Here is a 20,829-nt window from a genome sequence, read left to right on the forward strand (position 1 = left end):
AGTTAAATGTTATGGAAAAAAATTCATAGTTTTTCAAAAACAGCTGTGACACCCGGACAGTCTTAAAAGGGGATGTTGTGTTGTTTGTTTGTTTTTACACCACTTCCAAAATGTTTTCATTTCAAATAGTTAACTGTGTTACGGACATTTGCGAAATATGTGTACCATAATTATACATTTAACGTTAAGTCCAAGAATATACACAAACTTAGGTATCTGTATTTTTTTTACATTTTGGTAAATTTACTATATTTATCTCCTGTAATTCCTAATTTTGAACTACCAAAGGGAAGGCAGCTAGTCTGGAGTACACTTCAATCCACCATCAATGCTAAAGGCTTGGTTTAAATTTCGCGCAAAAGTACACGAGGGCTGTCTGTGCTAGCCGCCCCTAATTTTCCGATCAGACCGTTCGCAACCGTCTACGAAATTCTTAGGCCCCATGTGCAACCCATCATGGTGAACGTCAACGACGTTTCTCAACATGACAACGCCCGTCCTCACACAGCCTGACTCACCACTGTCTTCTTGAGACACCACAACATCAACGTTCTTCCCTGGCCCTCCAGATCACCAGATTTAAACCCCATCGAACATCTTTGGGACGAATTGGACCGACGTCTGCGACGGCGACAACCTCAACCGCAGACTCTACCTCAGCTTGCAGCAGCTTTGCAGGCTGAGTGGACAGCCATTCCACAGGATGTGATTCGTCATCTCATCGCTTCCATGGGCAGGAGATGCCAAGCAGTTATTGATGCTCACGGGGGGCATACTCGTTATTGACGTTCAACTTCACCTAGTGAGCGTGGACTTCGCCTTTGCAGACTTTGGATGTTCAGCAGCGAATGTGCAAAGTTTCACACATGTCATACAGAACTACCCGGAATAAAGTTGTTAACAATTTGTCTCATATTTTGCCTTTTGCGTTTTTTTTGTTGAAGAGTATATTTAAGAAAGAAGCAAAAACACAAACTGGAAGCCCTGCCCTCCCACGGAAATTTCTGAAATGTATCCTACCGTAATCTGTAAAGCATTTTCTTCCACATATATTTTTAACATTTGCTCGTGAAAAACATTATGGATATTTCACACAGAAACAATTAACCCTTAAAGAATGAACTGCAGAAAAAACACTGCGAGAAAACCGTACCTTACCCCTATGAGAGTAATTCACTGATAAAGAAGACTATAACACGAAACAGTTGTCACCAATAACATAAGAATGAAATAGTAACCAATCCGTAACATACTTCTCCGAAGTTTCTAGTTCTAATGATTATGCTTCGTCACACGATTTAGGCACAGTAGGTGGCATCAAGTTACTCTGTTAATATTCGTCCACACGGTTTATGTATTGAATGAAAATAGAGAAAAGCACTTCATGGTCCAGCGACAATATTCCAAACAGAGTGTCACGTGATCTGTTTCTAGACATCATGACAGCTATAATTTTATCTAGCGACGTCAACGATGGTATCACATAAAAACAAAGGATACCCCCCCCTTGTCCAGTTGAGGGCAGTATCTTGCAGCACAACAGGTCTTGAATGTTTGGATCACGCACCTGCAGCAGGACTACAGCCACAATCGATAAACGTCTATAACGAAATCTAAAGCGAAAAAGAATGTTTTATCCAGGGACGAGTTCGAAGAAAGGTTTTTGTTTGGATAATGGATAAATTACGTGGTTCAGATCTTTCTGCAACATGTTTTTTTTTTTCCTTTTATTTTCTTCGAGCATTTCATGTACGGTGCTAAAAGCTTTAGAAAACATTTGGAGAAAAGTTTGTTTCAAATATATTACATCTTAGAAAAAGTATAAAACAGATATTAAGTAGTATTTCATATCAGATTATAAATATAATTTCTGAAAACACGACTTATAACTCCTTTTATTTATTGATAAATAAAAGTGAAGTTCTAAAAGTCACTTCGAAAACATATTCCTCAATTGACTTCAAAGCTTTCAAACAAGCAAACAGAGTGTAACTCAGGCTTCCAGAAAGTAACGGGAAAGTCAAAGGAGTGAATGAAATTAGAAAGGTCTGAAATAAATCAGATTCGCAAGACTACAATGTGCATTGAACTGCATATTCTTTACTGTTCTAAGCCTCTCAAAACAATGTATATATATATATATATATATATATATATATATTAAGCAGATACAGACTAATAACTTCCATTAAATGGAAGATATATAACCGAAACATACAGATCAGAGTAGTATTTTAACAGATCCATACACGTAACTTGCAAGTGTCTGCTATCTTTATGTGATTTAAAAACATCACACTGTAGCCTCATAACATCATCGAAATTCTGTAGTGCGCATTTCCACTCAGATATAAGGAAGTAGAGAGTAAACGTTCTTAGTTTCAATATCCACTGGTTTCGAGTCTCGCAGAAGTATGAACTAATGAATATTTAGTCGTCTCAGTTGAAAGTAAATAAAATGCAACAGTCTTAACTACAATAAATCCTGATCTCAGTTTCAAGGACTTGTTTCTCTGTTTGTTTCACACAAAGAGTTGGCCATACGTGCATAGCCGTTACTTGTTTTAAACTGACAGTTTACAGGGAAGCAAACTTGCCAACAACACCTGTCGTTAACTCTTTAACTACTATTTTCAAAATTAATCATGCGTCCGCAAACAATGAATGCTCCAGTTCACAACCTGAAAACTAGGCCAGAACCGGCCCAACAAGGGGGAAATACACAGTTAATAGTATTATACATAATAAATATTCAGCTGTCTTTGCAACACAAACATAAAGACACACACAAATCACTGGCTTAAGAACGAAGTGGTTACTAGATGGTGTGTGTTTTCTTATGGCAAAGCTATATCGGGCTACCTGCTGATTACCTCCAGTGGCACAATGGTATGTCTGTGGACTTACATCGCTATAAACTGGGTTTCGATACCCGTGGTGGACAAAGCACAGATAGCCCATTTTGTAGCTTTATGCATAACTGAAAACAGATGAATAACAAGAGAAAAATGCGACCATTTTTTCTCTACTTGCTTATGTATGGTAGATTAATTAGACAAAGACCTTTTCTAACGGTCACTAATCGTTGACGAGAAGATTTCGTTTCGGCATCCTGGAAGTGATTTTAATCATTCGACCAATATAAAAAGAAGATAACTATCCCATACAAATTACCATCATACTGGAGACTGGAAACGAGGTTATATCCGAATATATTTTCAACGTTTTACAAACATCCGCACTGCTTCTAGAACTCTCATCCCATCATACAGAAGACTGGAAACGAGATTATATGTGAATATATTTTCAACGTTTTACAGACATACGCTCTGCTTCTGGAACTCTCATCTTGTGCATTTTAATCATTTTTTCTTGTTCTAGTTTATTTTTCAATTTGTACTAATTCTTCGCTTCTCACTAGTTGTCATAGCGCCTTACAACACCAGTGATTATAATTAATCCTTCGTTTGCGGCTTGTGTAAATCTGTCTACCAAGCATTGCACAAAAATTCGTAAATTTTTGCTGCGGGCCTTAAATGTTTAAAATGTTGCGTGCAAAATGCTTGCATCATATGATGTCAATCACAGTTGCCTACGCTAACAACACATGATGTCAACCGCAGTTAAAGGTTTAAAGAAATTATCTGTTGAATATGACGAAGAAAATTTGTATTCCCAACATAATTGTTTCGTCGCTGTATTACTTTAACTTCAATTTCTCTCTCGTTAATCAATCGCCGCCATCTTATTTCTTTGTGACAGTCCCTGTATTAAGAGGAAGGGAATCTTAAAGCCTGTCTTTCGAACGGCGTTTAAGCGCTGTACAAATAAACACGTGTTTGAAGAGAAGTTTTATCTTACCCCAACGTGTTAACGCCATCTAGTAACTCAATACATTATAGATGTTGGTCGTCATCTACCAGGTCGGATTGCAAACTTGATGGAATCTGTACCAAAATTTGGAAAGTAAAGTTTTTGAAGATCACAAACTCTTAATGGCGACTCACTATAATATAGTATTTTTTTCTTATTTTCAATTTAACTCCCGTATCCAATCATAAAAACCCTAAAAATATTTATTTCTCGCGTTACATAATTATTTGTTCGTTTATTTATTTTGAATTTCGCGCAAAGCTACACAAGAGCTATCTGCGCTAGCCGTCTCCAATTTAGCAGTGTAAGACTAGGCGGAAGTCAGCCAGTCATCACCACCCACCGCCAATTCTTGGGCTACTCTTTTACCAACGAATAGTGTGATTGACCGTCACGTTATAACGCTCCCACGGTTGAAAGGGCAAGCATGATTGGTGCGACAGGGATTCGAACCCACGATATTCAGATTACGTGTCGAGTGCCTTAACCACATGGCCGTTACATAATTAAGTGACTTTTATAGATTTTCACTAAAGTATTATTTTATTTCAACTGCGTATCACCTATATAAAAACAGTCAAATAAGTATCTGGCATGCGACTGATGCAATGATGGCTGTGGCATCGTGCAATACACAAACTTGGCACTAAAAGTTTCTCAAATACATTCGTCATTATGACGTCGTCGTAACTCTACAATTAAAACATGATAATATATCACGTTCATGTAGAAATGACGTCAGCCTGACATTATGAGAATGTTCCTAACATGTGCTAGTTATGCAAGTAATTTTTCTCCACAAACGTATTGCTCCCCAGTTGAATAGCGGTATGTCTGCAAATCTACACCCCTAGAAACTGGGTTTCGATAACCGTTGTGGGCAGAACACAAATAGCCCAATGTGTATTTTTGTGATTAATTCCAATTAATCAACAATAATACTCAATCACTAGTGTGTTTTCTGTGAATGGTTAAGCTGCCTTGAATTAAATTACTATGTACTTCTAGGTTACCCGTTGTGGGCAGACCACAAATAGCCCAATGTGTATTTTTGTGATTAATTTCAATTAATCAATAATAATAATCAATCATGAGTGTGTTTCCTGTGAATGGTTAAGCTGCCTTGAATTAAATTACCATGTATTTCTACTGCCAGTACAAGCAAACCAATTTCTACTTCTTATAGAACTTTAGAGGATGTGCTAAAACTACGAATAAACGACACATTTTATTAAGTCGACAACAAAGAGTAAAATAGTATTAAAAGTGTCTGAAATGTTCACCATTAGTGAAGTTTAAAACAGAGTCCAGTATAGTTTTCGCTTTAACTCACTGATTCACACCTGTTCACACACCGAGTAATAGGTAAAACACAAAAGTAACTGTTTTTACGTGTAATTTCTAAAGTAAAAAAAAATGAGGGATCTTGATCAATAGCAATTAACTTCAGAACATAGTGGTTATTAAATTTTAATATAACATAAACATTAGCATTGGTGTAAGCTCAATGAAAAAGTCAGATGACTCGTCCACTACTGAGCGGCGCTGCCATCGGATGACACAAGGGCTCTCTGCGCTAGTCGTCCCTAATTTAGCAGTGTAAGACTAGAGGAAGGCAGCCAGTCATCACCACCCACCGTCAATTCTTGGGCTGCTCTTTTACCAACGAATAGTGGGATTGACCGTACCGTTACACGCCCCCACGGCTGAAAGGGCATTATGAAAAGTGAAGTTGTCAAGAATGGGTATATCATCATGCACGTGCCTTAATGTTATATCGATATCAAAGCTTTTCTAATTAATTAACGTTATCACTTATATGATGAATTTACATGTATTTTCATATTATACTGAAACTCTCCTAAACAAATGAAATTTTCATTCATTATCTAAAACATTCTATTTCAATTGCTAGTAAATAAAAATATCTAATGTAAACTTTCAGTGCATTCCAAGTCCAAACGTTCATACCTAGGTTGATAATGTAAACTAGGAATACGTTCTTCGATTCCCATTAAATATTTCGCTCGACTCTTATCTGTCCACCACCGATTATTTCTGCCGACATCCAGTCAGGCACACTTTCTGACTGTAATTTTAAGCCACCATAAAAAGGGTAGCAACTAATCCATCTCCGAAATTAGAAGTACGGTCAACCAAAGCGTTTGTAATTACTTTTAAATAAGTGCAAACAAGTATTGTATCCATATACGATTAATAGTGATTGGTATTTCACCTAGGGATGTCTTTTTTCAGTATTGATATCATTTGATTGATACTAAAACTAAATACGGCATTTATGATAAAAAGAAATTACAGCTTTTGTTGAAACTTATGAAATACACCTGAAAATACATATTATTAATGAACTGTCGAATAATAACCCTATTAATGTTCCCACGCTTTTCTGAAATCCCATTTGAATTCCAAAATATCTTGCTGCGTGTTATAATTTATTCGGGATGGGTCTCTTATTTATTATGTTTCGTATTACAATTCAAAATAGCCGATACTTTTAATCTGAATATAGAAGTTCACTGAATGCCAATATATGTCAAATTTATAATATTTGTCAACAAGATTGATACACACAGTTTTCTATCTTAACACAATATATTTTAATATACAAGCAACAGAAAACTTTATAATAACGGTCATTACAAATAATAATTTATATACAAAAGTTTTACGAACTTACAAACACTACTGAGTCTTTTATCTTGTCTGGAACTGAATATTTTAGGGACGGTTTACGATGTGCGAATTAATTCTGAGTTGACAAACTAGTTAGCTCTCATTTGAATTCCAAAATATCTTGCTGCGTATTATAATTTATTCGGGATGGGTCTCTGATTTATTATGTTTCGTATTACAATTCACAATTTGGCTGGCCTCACGCCGTTTACAAGCTGACTTTTCTCCTACAAAAATATATAATTTCCTCATAGAAATAATAATGTCTGAAGTTAATTCGCTGAAATAGAACTGTTTGTAATGTTCGAAATCTATAAACGTTTCAAATATCTTTAGTTTTTCGATTAACAAGCGTTTATCACAATTATAGCCCTCCGATGTTTATAGTAAACCGACTGTAGAAAACCACTAATAATCTGAAAATATGTCTTTTGGCGCGTCGATTATAAACTTTAGACAAGGTTCTCGAAAGTTTAGCTGACAACAATGTAAAACATATATTATTGATTCTTACATTGGAGAATCTTCTACAAATTTAGAAAACAGGCGGGACTTTCGCAATAGAGATTTAACAATATAAGTTACATTCATTTCTAAGCATACATTAAACTTAAACGAACATATATATATTAAACATTAAATTCGTTACAGCTTGAATACTTGAGGTATATTGTTTCTTTAATTTCATACCACTTTAAGCTGAATTTCCAGCACTGATATACAAAATTCACGAGTTACGTTTTTTTCAGTTCAAAAGGATGTGGCGTAAATTTCTTTTCTTTCATGAAATTCGAAGAACAAAAGTAAGCTATAGGATTTAATGTAATCTGGTGGTTTTAAAAACAAATTATTCTTATGAAGAAGGATTGTACGTCCTTCCTCTGTACGTCTCTGTCTACTTTGAGTGTTTTATATTCGGACATATTAATAACATTTTAGTCATTAATTATAGTAACTCATTTATTTTATCAGTGACATTTGCTTTTCTGTAATCAAAGAATCAAAATAAAAAGATTTCAAAATTGCAAAACAAAAAGAAAAAAAAAGTAAAACAATAACAGTAAACTACAGAAGTGTAGATTTTGATATTGTGGTTTTCAAAACACTTTTTCTATTTGAGCACCAAATTGGTTCATAATTGTATTGGTTACAAAGTTCCTAACAAAATGAAGCATATAACGAAATTATCATCATTACAAAAAAGTACTATCAATGTAAAGTCGTTCAAACCTACTAAGTGAAGTCGCCTATCTCTAGTGTGTTTTACACAGAAAATGAAAATTGATCTTAACAAGTTATATACCGTATTCTAGTAAGCACAAACCTGAAAAACTCAATGTGATTAAGTGTATTGCCTTTATTGGTAAGACTCCATAAAAATAAGTCGGTAATTTTAAGGTTAAATAGCTGAAGACTGATTTCGTTTAGTATTTAATTAACACTTCTATGTTTTCTTAATGAATCTTCGACAATATTTAAATTTTAATTTTATTTTGAACCCATGACACTATATAATTCTCATCCGTGAGGATCTTCACGAGACACTAGAATAACTTAACTGAAAATACTTCATTTTCCTAAGTGAACCTATTCGAGGAATACGTTTCGATTAAACCTGCATATACGAACTTTACCACTTATAAGTGTCCACTAGTTTCGTAAGCACGATCTATGTTTAATCTGTGTCAACATCATCAGACCTGTTAGGAAATGCTGGTAAACATGAGATAATTGCGTGGGTTCAGGTGTCAAAGTAACAGTCTTGTAACGGTTTCCTAAGACTGAGAATAACCAAGTGATGAAGAACTAGAACTGAATAAGCGTTGCTAGGAAACCAGTATTAAAGTACAAGTGGAACAGAATTTTTGTTATTAAGTGACAACAACGAAATCAGACTGGTATCAAACTTGTAATGCTAAGAAACCAGATTTGCACTCGCAAAAAATGCAAACTAAATTAACAAGATCGTATTAAAAATAATCATTAAAGGCTGCGACAAATTTTAGAGAATATGTGTAGTTGAAACCGAAAAATACCTGGAAAGTAGTAAAAATTACAGCAAAAGAAATGAAGGATACATCTGGGACTGTTTCGGAATACTTACAAATATATATTAAAAAACACTATAGCAAACTTTTAGGTAACTGTTATCATAACCAAAAATATTTCTAAATAAGGAGTTTGGTGAGAAAATTATGAAAATATTTACTTCGTACATCAAGATAATAAATTTTCCACGCTTGGTAAGTTTGGTTTGAATTTCACGCGAGAGCTATCTGCGCTAATCGTCCCTAATTTAACAGTCAAATACTGGAAGGCAACTAGTGATCATCATTCACCGCCAACTCCTTTACAAACGAACAGCGTGATCGATAGTTACATTACAACGGCTTCACAGCTAAAAAGACGAACATGACTGGTGAAACAGGGAACATCTCCCTAAAAACCTGGCCATATCGGGTCCATAATACCTGTTAGAATCAGACTAATTTCCGTTTGTACGGTGAAGTAGATGCCCTTATATCTGATGGTTTTCTCAATTTCCATCATAAAATCACTAGTCTTACCTAAAACACTTTCTACCTGCAACCATGAAGTAACAGTTATTCACACCAGGTCAAAATTAATCAGCGTCATGAGTAAGGACGACATCCCAAAATGACTGGATCACGTTTATTCGTTATTTAGGGTTTTTTATAACTTGAAAACGTTTTGAGATTTATGTAAAGGACGTAAAATTATTAATGTTAGGACCACAGTATATAACTTAATTATTTCAAACTGCTACAGCCAATCACCATCATTTTTAATGTTGGTCTGCTTCCTCAGTTATTCAGTTTAATTTAAGATAATCAATTAGTCAATAGCAAATAACTACCTGAGAACTTAAGATGTTTTATTCAAAAATTAGACAAACCACATCTATGTCATATTTCAAATGAGAGTTGAAAAAGATATGCAGAGAATGGTGACATCCTTTTATAGCTTATAAGTGACTTGTTTCAAAGTAAGGTAAATATCTAGAGAGGAAAATTGACTGTTTAATTTTGTAATATTACGAAAAAAAACACTAATAACTGTTGCATCTCAGATGTTCTTAAATATTATGTATACATTTTGACAAAAAGAAAATAAACCATTCTAAATTTCCAGTGGATGTTTTTACTGAATCAAAAAGTGCATTTCATAGAATCTCGTTTCATTATATAAAAACTTAATAAATAATAATATTTCGTACGTAATACTATAAAAGATCTTTAAAAAAATATAACAATTAATACTTATAGTTTACTATATAGTTAGTAACATTTGGCCATGGCTATATTTTGTATTTACTTTTACCTACGCTATCAATCAAGAAAAACTTTGTCTTAGAATGGCTTTTATAGTGGTTAATAAACATCTATCAGTAATAGTCATAATTACCTTTTAGTACTACAAAAACAATCCAACATTCTTGTACAGTTGACATTCGCTATTCCAAATATTTAAAAATGTTATTATAGTTGGTCAAACTCGATAAAATGTTATTTTAAGATAAAGATGCGTTCCGATAAAAAGAAGCGGAAATAGACGTGACTACATAGTTTCACCCGCTTTTTTTTTTTTAAGATCATAGAATAGTATAATGCTATTTGGCTTTACGATAGCATGATTGATAATACACTTATATTTCGTTTTTATCGATGCAGCCTAAAAATAAATGTGCATAACCGCACTTTATATTTCAAATATGTAATACAAATCATATCAGTGCTATCTATTCAACATCCACGACGTCAGACATTCAACATAAGGAAGCCATGACAGATCTGTTGTGCAGTTATCTTCTTCGTGACTATATCTAACAGCGATAGTAATCCCGTGACTAAATTCAATTACTAGGCCTAACATCTGATATTTGTGCCCAGGATAAGCTTAGAATATTTTCGTTCAGTTGTCGATAGTTCAGTTCTTTCCATTTAAAGTAGAAGAAAGAATGTTAGCAGTTAATCAAATCTTTATCAAATACATCGTTAAATGTAATTATAAACTTTAATGAAAATGTTATAAAGTGAAAGATGAGTTTCAAAATAAATTCATTATGTATCAGCTAGTAACACTGAGTAACTTATTTCCTAAACATAACAAGGGCCAGTCAATTATTATCATTAATTTATTTCCTAAACATAACAAGGGCCAGTCAATTATTATCATTAATTTATTTCCTAAACATAACAAGGGCCAGTCAATTATTATCATTAATTTATTTCCTAAACATAACAAGGGCCAGTCAATTATTATCATTAATTTATTTCCTAAACATAACAAGGGCCAGTCAATTATTATCATTAATTTATTTCCTAAACATAACAAGGGCCAGTCAATTATTATCATTAATTTATTTCCTAAACATAACAAGGGCCAGTCAATTATTATCATTAATATATTTCCTAAACATAACAAGGGCCAGTCAATTATTATCATTAATTTATTTCCTAAACATAACAAGGGCCAGTCAATTATTATCATTGATTTATTTCCTAAACATAACAAGGGCCAGTCAATTATTATCATTAATTTATTTCCTAAACATAACAAGGGCCAGTCAATTATTATCATTAATTTATTTCCTAAACATAACAAGGGCCAGTCAATTATTATCATTAATTTATTTCCTAAACATAACAAGGGCCAGTCAATTATTATCATTAATATATTTCCTAAACATAACAAGGGCCAGTCAATTATTATCATTAATTTATTTCCTAAACATAACAAGGGCCAGTCAATTATTATCATTGATTTATTTCCTAAACATAACAAGGGCCAGTCAATTATTATCATTAATTTATTTCCTAAACATAACAAGGGCCAGTCAATTATTATCATTAATTTATTTCCGAAGACATATTTCTTTTAACTAGAATTAACAATTATCAATGCTCATCAACTGGATAATTTGGCAATATCAATTGATTTTAAAAATGATTTAATGTCTCTTTTCTTTAAGAAATCCAGAGACGACATAGCACCTTCTTTGTGGTTATATACCATAGAAACTTTACAATTTCCCCAATTTCCAACGTACCGCCATTCAGCAAAACGTTCTCAAGTATCCCATACTTTGGTTTCATAGTTACAATAATACATTATCTATAAACAATCAACAACATGGTGGGACAGACCAATAGTATAAATTCCGTGTTTTACATATTATTTACAGAATTAAATGTATGGTTTTTGGAAATCTTTATCCGCCATGAAAACAAAATTATCTTATCATTTTCATAACTTTCATAGACTTATACTCAAAACAGACTTTCTCTTCTGAAGAAAGTATTTTCCACCACTGTAAAGATATATATACATATATAAAAATACTTTGATTTTATTAACGGCAGTTTCTGAGACCCAAAATGTCAGACTTTGAAGAATAACAACCATAGTCCAAGTGGAAATTTTACACATTGTGATGTTTCGAGAAAATTTCACAGCCTTCCATATTTGTCCATATAAATAGGTTTCATTTTTTTCGTCATTAACAGCAGTAGAAAGTTGGTAAAACATCAAATAGTTGAATGTATTGTACAATTATCATATTTTTAAATGTATGGATGTTTTGTCGTTCGTTTGTTATTTTGTCAAGTGCCATTTCTTTCATGTCATTGTCAGCTAAATTATTTCGAATGAATGATAGGTTTCAAACTTCTAAGAATAGCGCATGTTATGTCTATACATAAGCTAACTTTTATATTTTGCTATATTTTATTCTTTTCTAGACCTTTGTCCCTTAGTAGGTCAGAAATAAGTTAACTCTCAAATCCGGGTTTAGATTCCTTAAGGTGGACAGAGAGAGCACATGCTGCTTATTGTATAGTGCTACAATACAATAACAAGGACATGTACGAAATGTTACGTGCAGTTTGCAACTTCAATAACTTTATTAATATTTGAATTACCTATCTCAAACCTCATACTACGTGATGGAACACGAAATGTCTACAACACGTTATATAGATTTTACAAATTTGGATAATGACAACACAACTTAGTTAAAAAACAAAATTACTGAATTAAAATTTACAAAACATTTTTTTTATTTAAACACATAATAGCAACTTTTATGGTTTTACGTTGTTATTGTTAATGTTTATCGAAATACAGTGGTTCATATTCACAGACACACAAGTGTGTAGCGTACTTTGTTTACACTTCATCAGAAAAATTGAAAAAATTAAAAGGATATTAAAAAAAACATTAAAACGATAATAAAGAGTACTACAGCTTTTGGTTCATTAAAAAACACAGACAAACTGATATATAGGAATGTTCATCAAACAAATGTCGTACACAACTCATACCTACACTCTCCTCTTAACGTAACATATTTTCGATACGAACGTGATTTCGGTTAAGAGAAATGAAAAACTAGATAAAATCATAAGATATGTTTAAATTCACATAAACTAAGTACAGGTGTTTGAAAATTGATTTAGTGGACAAGAGTCGCGCAATAAAATAGAACTTATAACATTATAACTTATAATTACAGTTTTCTTATTGGTTTCAACACATTAAATAATTTAAATCTCTGCCGTATCCTCTGAAACTTCATCTGTTCAGAACTAACTTCTAGTTACTAAAAAGTATTAAAAATTATGTTGTTTGTGCATTACTTTTGTAGCGCTTTCCGCACACTATTCGCTGCGAGGATCAAACCGTGAATCAACTGGTATAATCTCTAAAACTTTCTACTGAGTGTCTAAATACCATTTTATGTTGCATTACATGTGCAAGCAGTGCGTAACATCGAAGCAGCGTCTGTAATAAAATCCGATATCCAAAAAAAATATATATATAATACTGTACAATAAACAACCGTTTGATTAGAACTCTCGTTAATATTTTCTCTAACGGTTACTAGCTGGAATGCCCTATCAAACACCTTGAAGTTAGAACGCGCGTCGTTGACTACGTTAAGACATAAACCCGGGAAAACCATTATAAAACATTTTCATCAGAAAATATATTGCTTACATCAAGTGAAACAATCGAAATTTAAAACTTAGACAATCTCACACTAATTGTACATATCAGTAAGCCCACTTATTTTCACAACATTATTTTCGTGTTTTTTAAATTTAAAACTTAGACAATCTTACGCTAATTGTACATTTCTGTCGCAATTAGAAATACAAAAATAGCACTTTAAAAGCTGCTACTATTAGCCGGTTAACTATGCGACTGACAAACGTTGGAACAATCCTTTAACAATCCAAATAAATCCTCCACCTTGGATCCTTTTTTGACTCTGAAATCTCTCCACACTGACAGCGGTTCGAAAGCACACTGTGAGATAATCCTGTTTATAAAAGGTTCAACACGGCGTTATTGGTACTGGTTGAGTGACGAGTTCGAAGGGGAGAATGTACTAATTACCCAGCTAAGCTACCTAAAACTTCAAATGCTAAGAGCAAATTGTGCTCAAGATAGGACTTTTCTGGCGCGTTTGTCAAGAACATTCCCAGCATTTAATATAGTGTTTTATCTATAAATGAGAACTCAGAAAAAATAACATGAAACTTGAAGACATTTATAAACAGTTTGAAAACAATATAAAAGTAACATATCCTGGCTTAAATTTTTTGTCTTTTCAGATAAGATTTTTAACTCAAAAATATGTAATTTGTATAAAACATAGTTATTTTTACTAAATAGATTCAGAGCAGAAAAAAATGCAATACCGTTCTAACTACAACAGAAAATTCTCCAAAGTGAAGAAAACATACACCGAACAAGGTTTGAACAAACATCCAAAGTTGTTTGCAAGTGTTTTAAGCCCTCTGGCTCAAGTACTGCAGTCCATAGTCTCCATTACATCGACTTTATAGGACAAAAACTGAAAGAATTATTGAGCAATGAGAACCTTATTTTGAAGCGTCGAATTTACGTAATAGTAATATTCCGTGAAAAACGTGTAATTAAGTAATTATTAGGTATTTATTGTCGAAAGTTTAAAGTCGTTTGTCAAAATATAGAATTGTAGATTTTTAAGAATAGCCTTATTTAACAAAATACCATTAGTTCTCAGTTTTAAACTGGGGTACTTTAGTTTATTGACAGTGTTTCCTGTTTATTTAGTTTATTGTTCCTTTTCCTAGAAATGTTCTCAGTTTTAAACTGGAGTACATTGGTTTATTGACAGTGATACCCTTATATCAAACTCTTCCTTTTCCTAAAAATGTTCTCAGTTTTAAATTGGGTTACATTGGTTTATTGACAGTGATACCCTTATATCAAACTCTTCCTTTTCCTAGAAATTTTCTCAGTTTTAAACTGGAGTACATTGGTTTATTGACAGCGATACCTTTATATCAAACTGTTTCTTTTCCTAGAAATGTTCTCAGTTTTAAACTGGAGTACATTGGTTTATTGACAGCGATACCTTTATATCAAACTGTTTCTTTTCCTAGAAATGTTCTCAGTTTTAAACTGGAGTACATTGGTTTATTGACAGCGATACCTTTATATCAAACTGTTTCTTTTCCTAGAAATGTTCTCAGTTTTAAACTGGAGTACATTGGTTTATTGACAGCGATACCTTTATATCAAACTGTTTCTTTTCCTAGAAATTTTCTCAGTTTTAAATTGGGTTACATTGGTTTATTGACAGTGATACTGTTTGTTTTTCTAGAAACGTTTTGAAGTTTAAAGTATAATTTTAAATTAATATAAAATATCAAGACTATTTCCCCTTTAGGTTTGCTTGATTTAAAAACAAAATATCTCTTCTTAATTTCCAACTGGAATAAAATAAGTTTATGATCAGCGAAATATCAAAGCTACTGTTTCCCACTTTGAATTTACTTTTTAGCTTTACAAGAAAATATTAGTTCTCAGGTCTCGAATTGGAAGATATATTATTGTGGACAGTTACATATACGAAGCCATTTCTTTTCTAATGTTTTAAAATATGTTTATGCACAACGAAATATCAGGGCACCCTAAGTTTTCTTTATTAATAGATCACAATTAAATTTTCATTACTTTAAAAATTTACCCCAGTCTTAATTCTGAGCTCAAACTTTTCAACTTCTATGTCGTAGTTTTCTTTCGTTTTTTGTAAAGACCAATCCTTATTCCTACCTCGAAAATTCCGTTTCGGAGCAACGTGCAGATTAATACACAAAATATTAGTTGAAACTGTAGAGCCTTCAGAATTCACACGAATGAACGAAATCACTTACCTGGTGGACGAAAACGTCCGCTCCTCCGTCCATCGGCGTAATAAAGCCCCAACCTTTCGCCACGTTAAACCACTTACATTTGCCCTTCCTCCGCTCTGACGTTTCCCCCGTGCCCCCTAGAAAATAAACATTTTTTGTTATCCACCGTTTCACTCATTCTATTACCACACGTAAAATTGATTTCTTTATTAGTGTTATCTGTTTCTCTTTCTAAATAATCAAATACTGAGCACAATTTAAATATCATTTGAAAATATTCTGATCCCGGAATTAGTTGTAATAGAGAAAGACAACACCTAAAATCAGTGAAAATTTTATTCATCTACTGTTGAATTATATGGATATATTTGAAGTGAAAATATTGTCTTAGATATACTGCCCTTCAAGTTATTTTTTTTACCATTCATCTTAACTGTCAAATCTGCACCTTTCCTTAAATGACCAACCGTAACTCACGAATTACCTTTTAACAATTCTTTCTGTGACTAATTCCATTATAACATGGTATTTACTGACTAACGAAGGGCGTCTGCCCGAAACGTTGCATAAAATAAAACTATAAAAAATTTTCATTTAGACGTATCTTTTATCCATGTTTTTTCTCACGTCTTGAGGAACAATACTCATTCAAGAAACTATCAGTTAGCTTACCTTCAATCTACATAATGGGGCAACTTACACTAATAAGCTACCAGTTAGTCTACCTTTAATCTAAGCGATGATCCAACTGACTCTAACGAACTGCCAGTTAGCCTACCTTTCACTTTAAAAGAATTATTAATTTCCTAACTTACCACTGTATTGGTTATATTCTGCTATGTGTTTACGCTTCAGTGAATTTCTGATTAAACTGTTTTTATTTTTATTGAATTTTGCGCAAAACTACTCGAGGGATATTTGTGCTAGTTGACCCTAATTTTGAAGTGACAGACTGCAGAAAAGGCAACTAGTTGACACTATCCCCGCCAACTCTTGAGCAACTGTTTTACTAGCGATAAATGGGATTGACCATTACTTTACTACACCTCTAAAGCTAAAAGGGCGAGCATGTTCTGTGAGGGTTTCGAATCCGGGAGCCGCACATTGCGAGGTTAACGCCCTAACCACCAGATTTTCTGAATAAGAGCTCCATTATTTACATTCACTACATTGAAAGAAGTAACAACCCTATCAAACCTTCCTTTATAACTACTTTATATAAACAACGTTTAAACTCAGTACACTTAAATAACACAGAGTATTTCTTTCCATGTACCGTTATCTACTTTATCCAGTTCTAAAAATACATCAAACCCAAATCTATATAAGCAAGTTATGATGCTTTAGCTCAGGTTTCTGGATTAGGATATGTTTGTATTTAAGTAATTCACTTTACTCTGAGTAAAATTCACTATCTAATTATAGTCTCAGTCGTAGTCGTACATCTTACTGATTAATATTTAAAAATCGCTAGGTGATACCTTCACCATATATCCTACTGAATATAAAAATCACTGACATCATCTCTAAGTATCTCTTACTGATTAATTATAAAAATCAGTAAGTGCTATTATATTTACAATATGTCTTAATGAGTGATACACTTGAATATTGTTTAGTTTCATAATTTAAAAAAAACAGCATGCGTATGATAACACTGAAAATACTGTTATTATGTTATACGCTTTTCATGCTGAATAATACCTATGTTACTTATTTTTTCATATCTGTTAATACAACAACGCACTTTGGCCTTGTTCACGATATTATTAACTGATTTACAATGTGTTTTCTAATATATGGATTACATAGATTCATATTAACCACAATTATAAATACTATATGGTTGATCATTTGCACCTTATAAGATCGATTTTTATAAAGAAATGAGGCAAATCTATGCAGAAAAAAAACAAACAAAGACGACACGGGCGACATGTTTAACGCTTTTACATTCAGTACAAGGTGAATAAACGATCGTTTAATTGTGGAACACCGCCGCGAAATTCATCATGGCTTATGTACTATTGTACAGCTCTTTCTGGAAAAAAAAAGAAAAGAAAGGTGAAGGGGGATTCTTACAGCAAGATTGTTAAACAACATAAATTAAATAACTTCTAATTTGAAAGAACGAAGGACTTCTTATTCAGGAACTGCAATGGGATCTGAAATTATACCCCAAGATAATACATAATAACACCCTTAAAATTACACCCAAGACAATTTATAATAACATCCTTAAAATTACACCCCAAGACAATTTATAATAACACCCTTAAAATCACACCATAAGACAATACCTAATAATACCTTTAACACCCCAAGACAATACCTAATAATACCTTTAACACCCCAAGACAATACCTAATAATACCTTTAACACGCCAAGAAAACGTTATGATGAAGAAAGAGTAGATGATACTGAACTAAGAATAACAGAAATAATTTTCTACCCCAAAAATCATAGCAACAAAGCTAACTATGACTACTGACAAGTAAACAAAGGTTTGAAATAGAAAAGAACTTCAAAAATTTTATTCACAGCTCAAAATTAACACTAATTTTCCTGAGAAAGTTGGTCGAAAATACTGCTTGACATGAATTCCATTCAATAATATAGCCGTCAAGTCTCTTTATGGCTGAAATGGTCTTGGAGGACGCCGTCCACGCACACTGGAGAGTACGTATAAAATCTTCGAAGATGTTGTTCTAATATTGACCTAAGTGTCCTTCGCAAAAGCTTGTTCAATAGAGACTGTGGTATTGGGTAATAAATAGTGCGTCATAATCAACAAGCGAGCACCATCAGTGATGAAGAAAATCATTTCAAGGACAGAACATGGATTGGAACATCTTTCTCATAATGTGAAAATAAGCCACAATATATCTATCAGATATATCTATATATATCATAGAGTTAATAATAAATATCTCTTATGTTCCCCGATTACAACAAATGTTTCCTGGTGTTTATTCCACAATAAAGTGCAAATGTTTCTTCATGTCCGTGCCACAGCAAAACAACAGATATTTTCAGATGCCCTTGCAACATTATACTATAAATGTCTCCTAAAGACCGTGCACAATCAATAATAAAAATATTTTTAATGACCATATCATACCGATTCTACAAAGTGTTTCCTACTTTCCTGCCACACCAATAAAACAAACATTTCCTGATATTCGTGTTATACCGATATTATAAATGTTTCCTTATATCTTTACCAAACTGATACTACATGTTTCCTAATGTCGTGCCATATCATAACAACATATGTTTCTTCGTAACCGTGTCATACCAATATAACAAATGTTTCTTTACGTCCGTTCCGTATCGATACAACAAATCTTTCCTAATGTTCGTAGCATACCATTACAACAAATGTTTTTTTATGTTAGTAGTATCATACTGAAACATCTTTATTTCTAAATTAAAATTCTCAGGTAGAAACCATATGGATTTAATGATTATTTCATGTGAAACTAAACAAGATTAAACTTGTTAACGAATACTTTGTCTTCAGACAATTCAGAGGAAAACTTTGTTCGAAATAAAAGAATAAAAGAAATAATTTTCGAGCCGAAAGTTGAAAATAAACAGTCGAAGGGTGTTGTATTTTTAAAGCGTGAAGAATGTAGTTTAAATACATTATTAATGAGGAATCAGTTTATAATTTTTTCCTTCCTAAACTGTTGGTTAACACGAAAACGTAAAACCACATTAGTTTTTACAAGTGTTGCCTATGATCCACTAGGAGAGACATCAACCGTATTTCCAAGATGTATCGGGATTTTTAAGGTCTCGGAAACAAACCCAGCTGCAGGCAACCCGTTGGCGTTGCGGATAGTCTCAGTATTGTTGGAGATGCTTTCTTTAGCTTTTACTTTAACACAATTAAAATTCCATTATCCCCACCTACCACTTTAAAAGAACCCCAAAATCTAACGATGGATGAAACCACTCACCAGTTGCGGGACCATCGGTAAAGTTTAAGGAATGATTTTAACAATTTTATTAGCCAGGTAAACTAATAGCAATCCGTTTACATTACAATAAAAAGGGAAAAAAAAAAAAACATGCGATGTTTCAGAACAATACAGTAATATTTAAATGAAGTTTATTTTAATATAATCCTTTTGTAATTTGAAGAACAGTCAAGTTCAACAAAAACTTCAAGTGAAATTATATGTCCAAAATAAAAGTCGCCGTAACTTTTTTAAACTTTGTCTTCACGATTAGATTTGTATAATATTTTTGGTCATAAGAAATGTGTCGAGAGATAACATATAAACAGTGAAGGCATGAAATCATGCATCGGCTGCAAAGAGTCGTGGATAATGGTTTTACTTTCAAGATAGTTTCAAGGAAAGTTTTTCTCTGTTTGTTGGTTAGCAACTAGGCATGATTTCTTGTCGAAATTTAATAACTCGCAAGTTGCTATGTTGCTGAGATTTAATTTAAGAGGTGTGTTTTCCAGATAAACCTTTAAAATGTTCAGAATGATTTTCTTTCCATTCAAAATAAATAAAATTTTTTAAACGAGTATCCCCTATCCACTCTAGCTTTCATTTACAAAGTCATTGCGTGTATAAGTCAGAACTAACGACGAAAAACCATTGCCATGGCAACCAGTTAATCGGGTCGTGCTTTGTTTCTGGTCAGTTGGACAACACAACCCTCAGCTTCGAACGGCGAGAAAATGTGAAAAAATATCATATACGCCTTAACAACCCGCACTATATAGTTAGCGGATTTTTGCTACTTTGTAGTTAAGCTACCAACTATTAACTCTTGTGCCATAGGATTAACTTAATGACAAACGCATGTGTATAAAAGTGTTTTGGGAAGTTTATTTCCGTATTATATATGCGTGCGTGTGTGTGTGTGTGTACATATATATATATATTAATTAACCAAGTCTGTAGCGACATCTAGCTGAAAATAGCCTTATTCTTGTGAATAAAATAAGTACTTGCTTAAATCATTTTCAAAGACTCATTTATTCATACGGCAAAAATAAAATTATAATTATATGTCTGCTTTCAGATATTA

The 20,829-nt window shown here is 32.9% G+C and overlaps 1 protein-coding gene across 3 annotated transcripts in view; it reads right to left on the reverse strand.

The window, feature by feature from the left end:
* Positions 1–20,829, reverse strand: part of LOC143257535 (protein lin-28 homolog) — a 177,105-nt gene that overhangs the window by 102,859 nt on the left and 53,417 nt on the right. For all 3 annotated transcript variants that reach the window (XM_076516329.1, XM_076516330.1, XM_076516331.1), the window contains exon 2: positions 15,798–15,913. In XM_076516329.1, the coding sequence (XP_076372444.1) occupies positions 15,798–15,913 (116 nt within the window). The remainder of the gene's footprint in view (positions 1–15,797; positions 15,914–20,829) is intronic.

The sequence above is a fragment of the Tachypleus tridentatus genome, chromosome 7, assembly GCF_004210375.1.
Source record: "Tachypleus tridentatus isolate NWPU-2018 chromosome 7, ASM421037v1, whole genome shotgun sequence".
Classification (NCBI taxonomy): domain Eukaryota; kingdom Metazoa; phylum Arthropoda; class Merostomata; order Xiphosura; family Limulidae; genus Tachypleus; species Tachypleus tridentatus.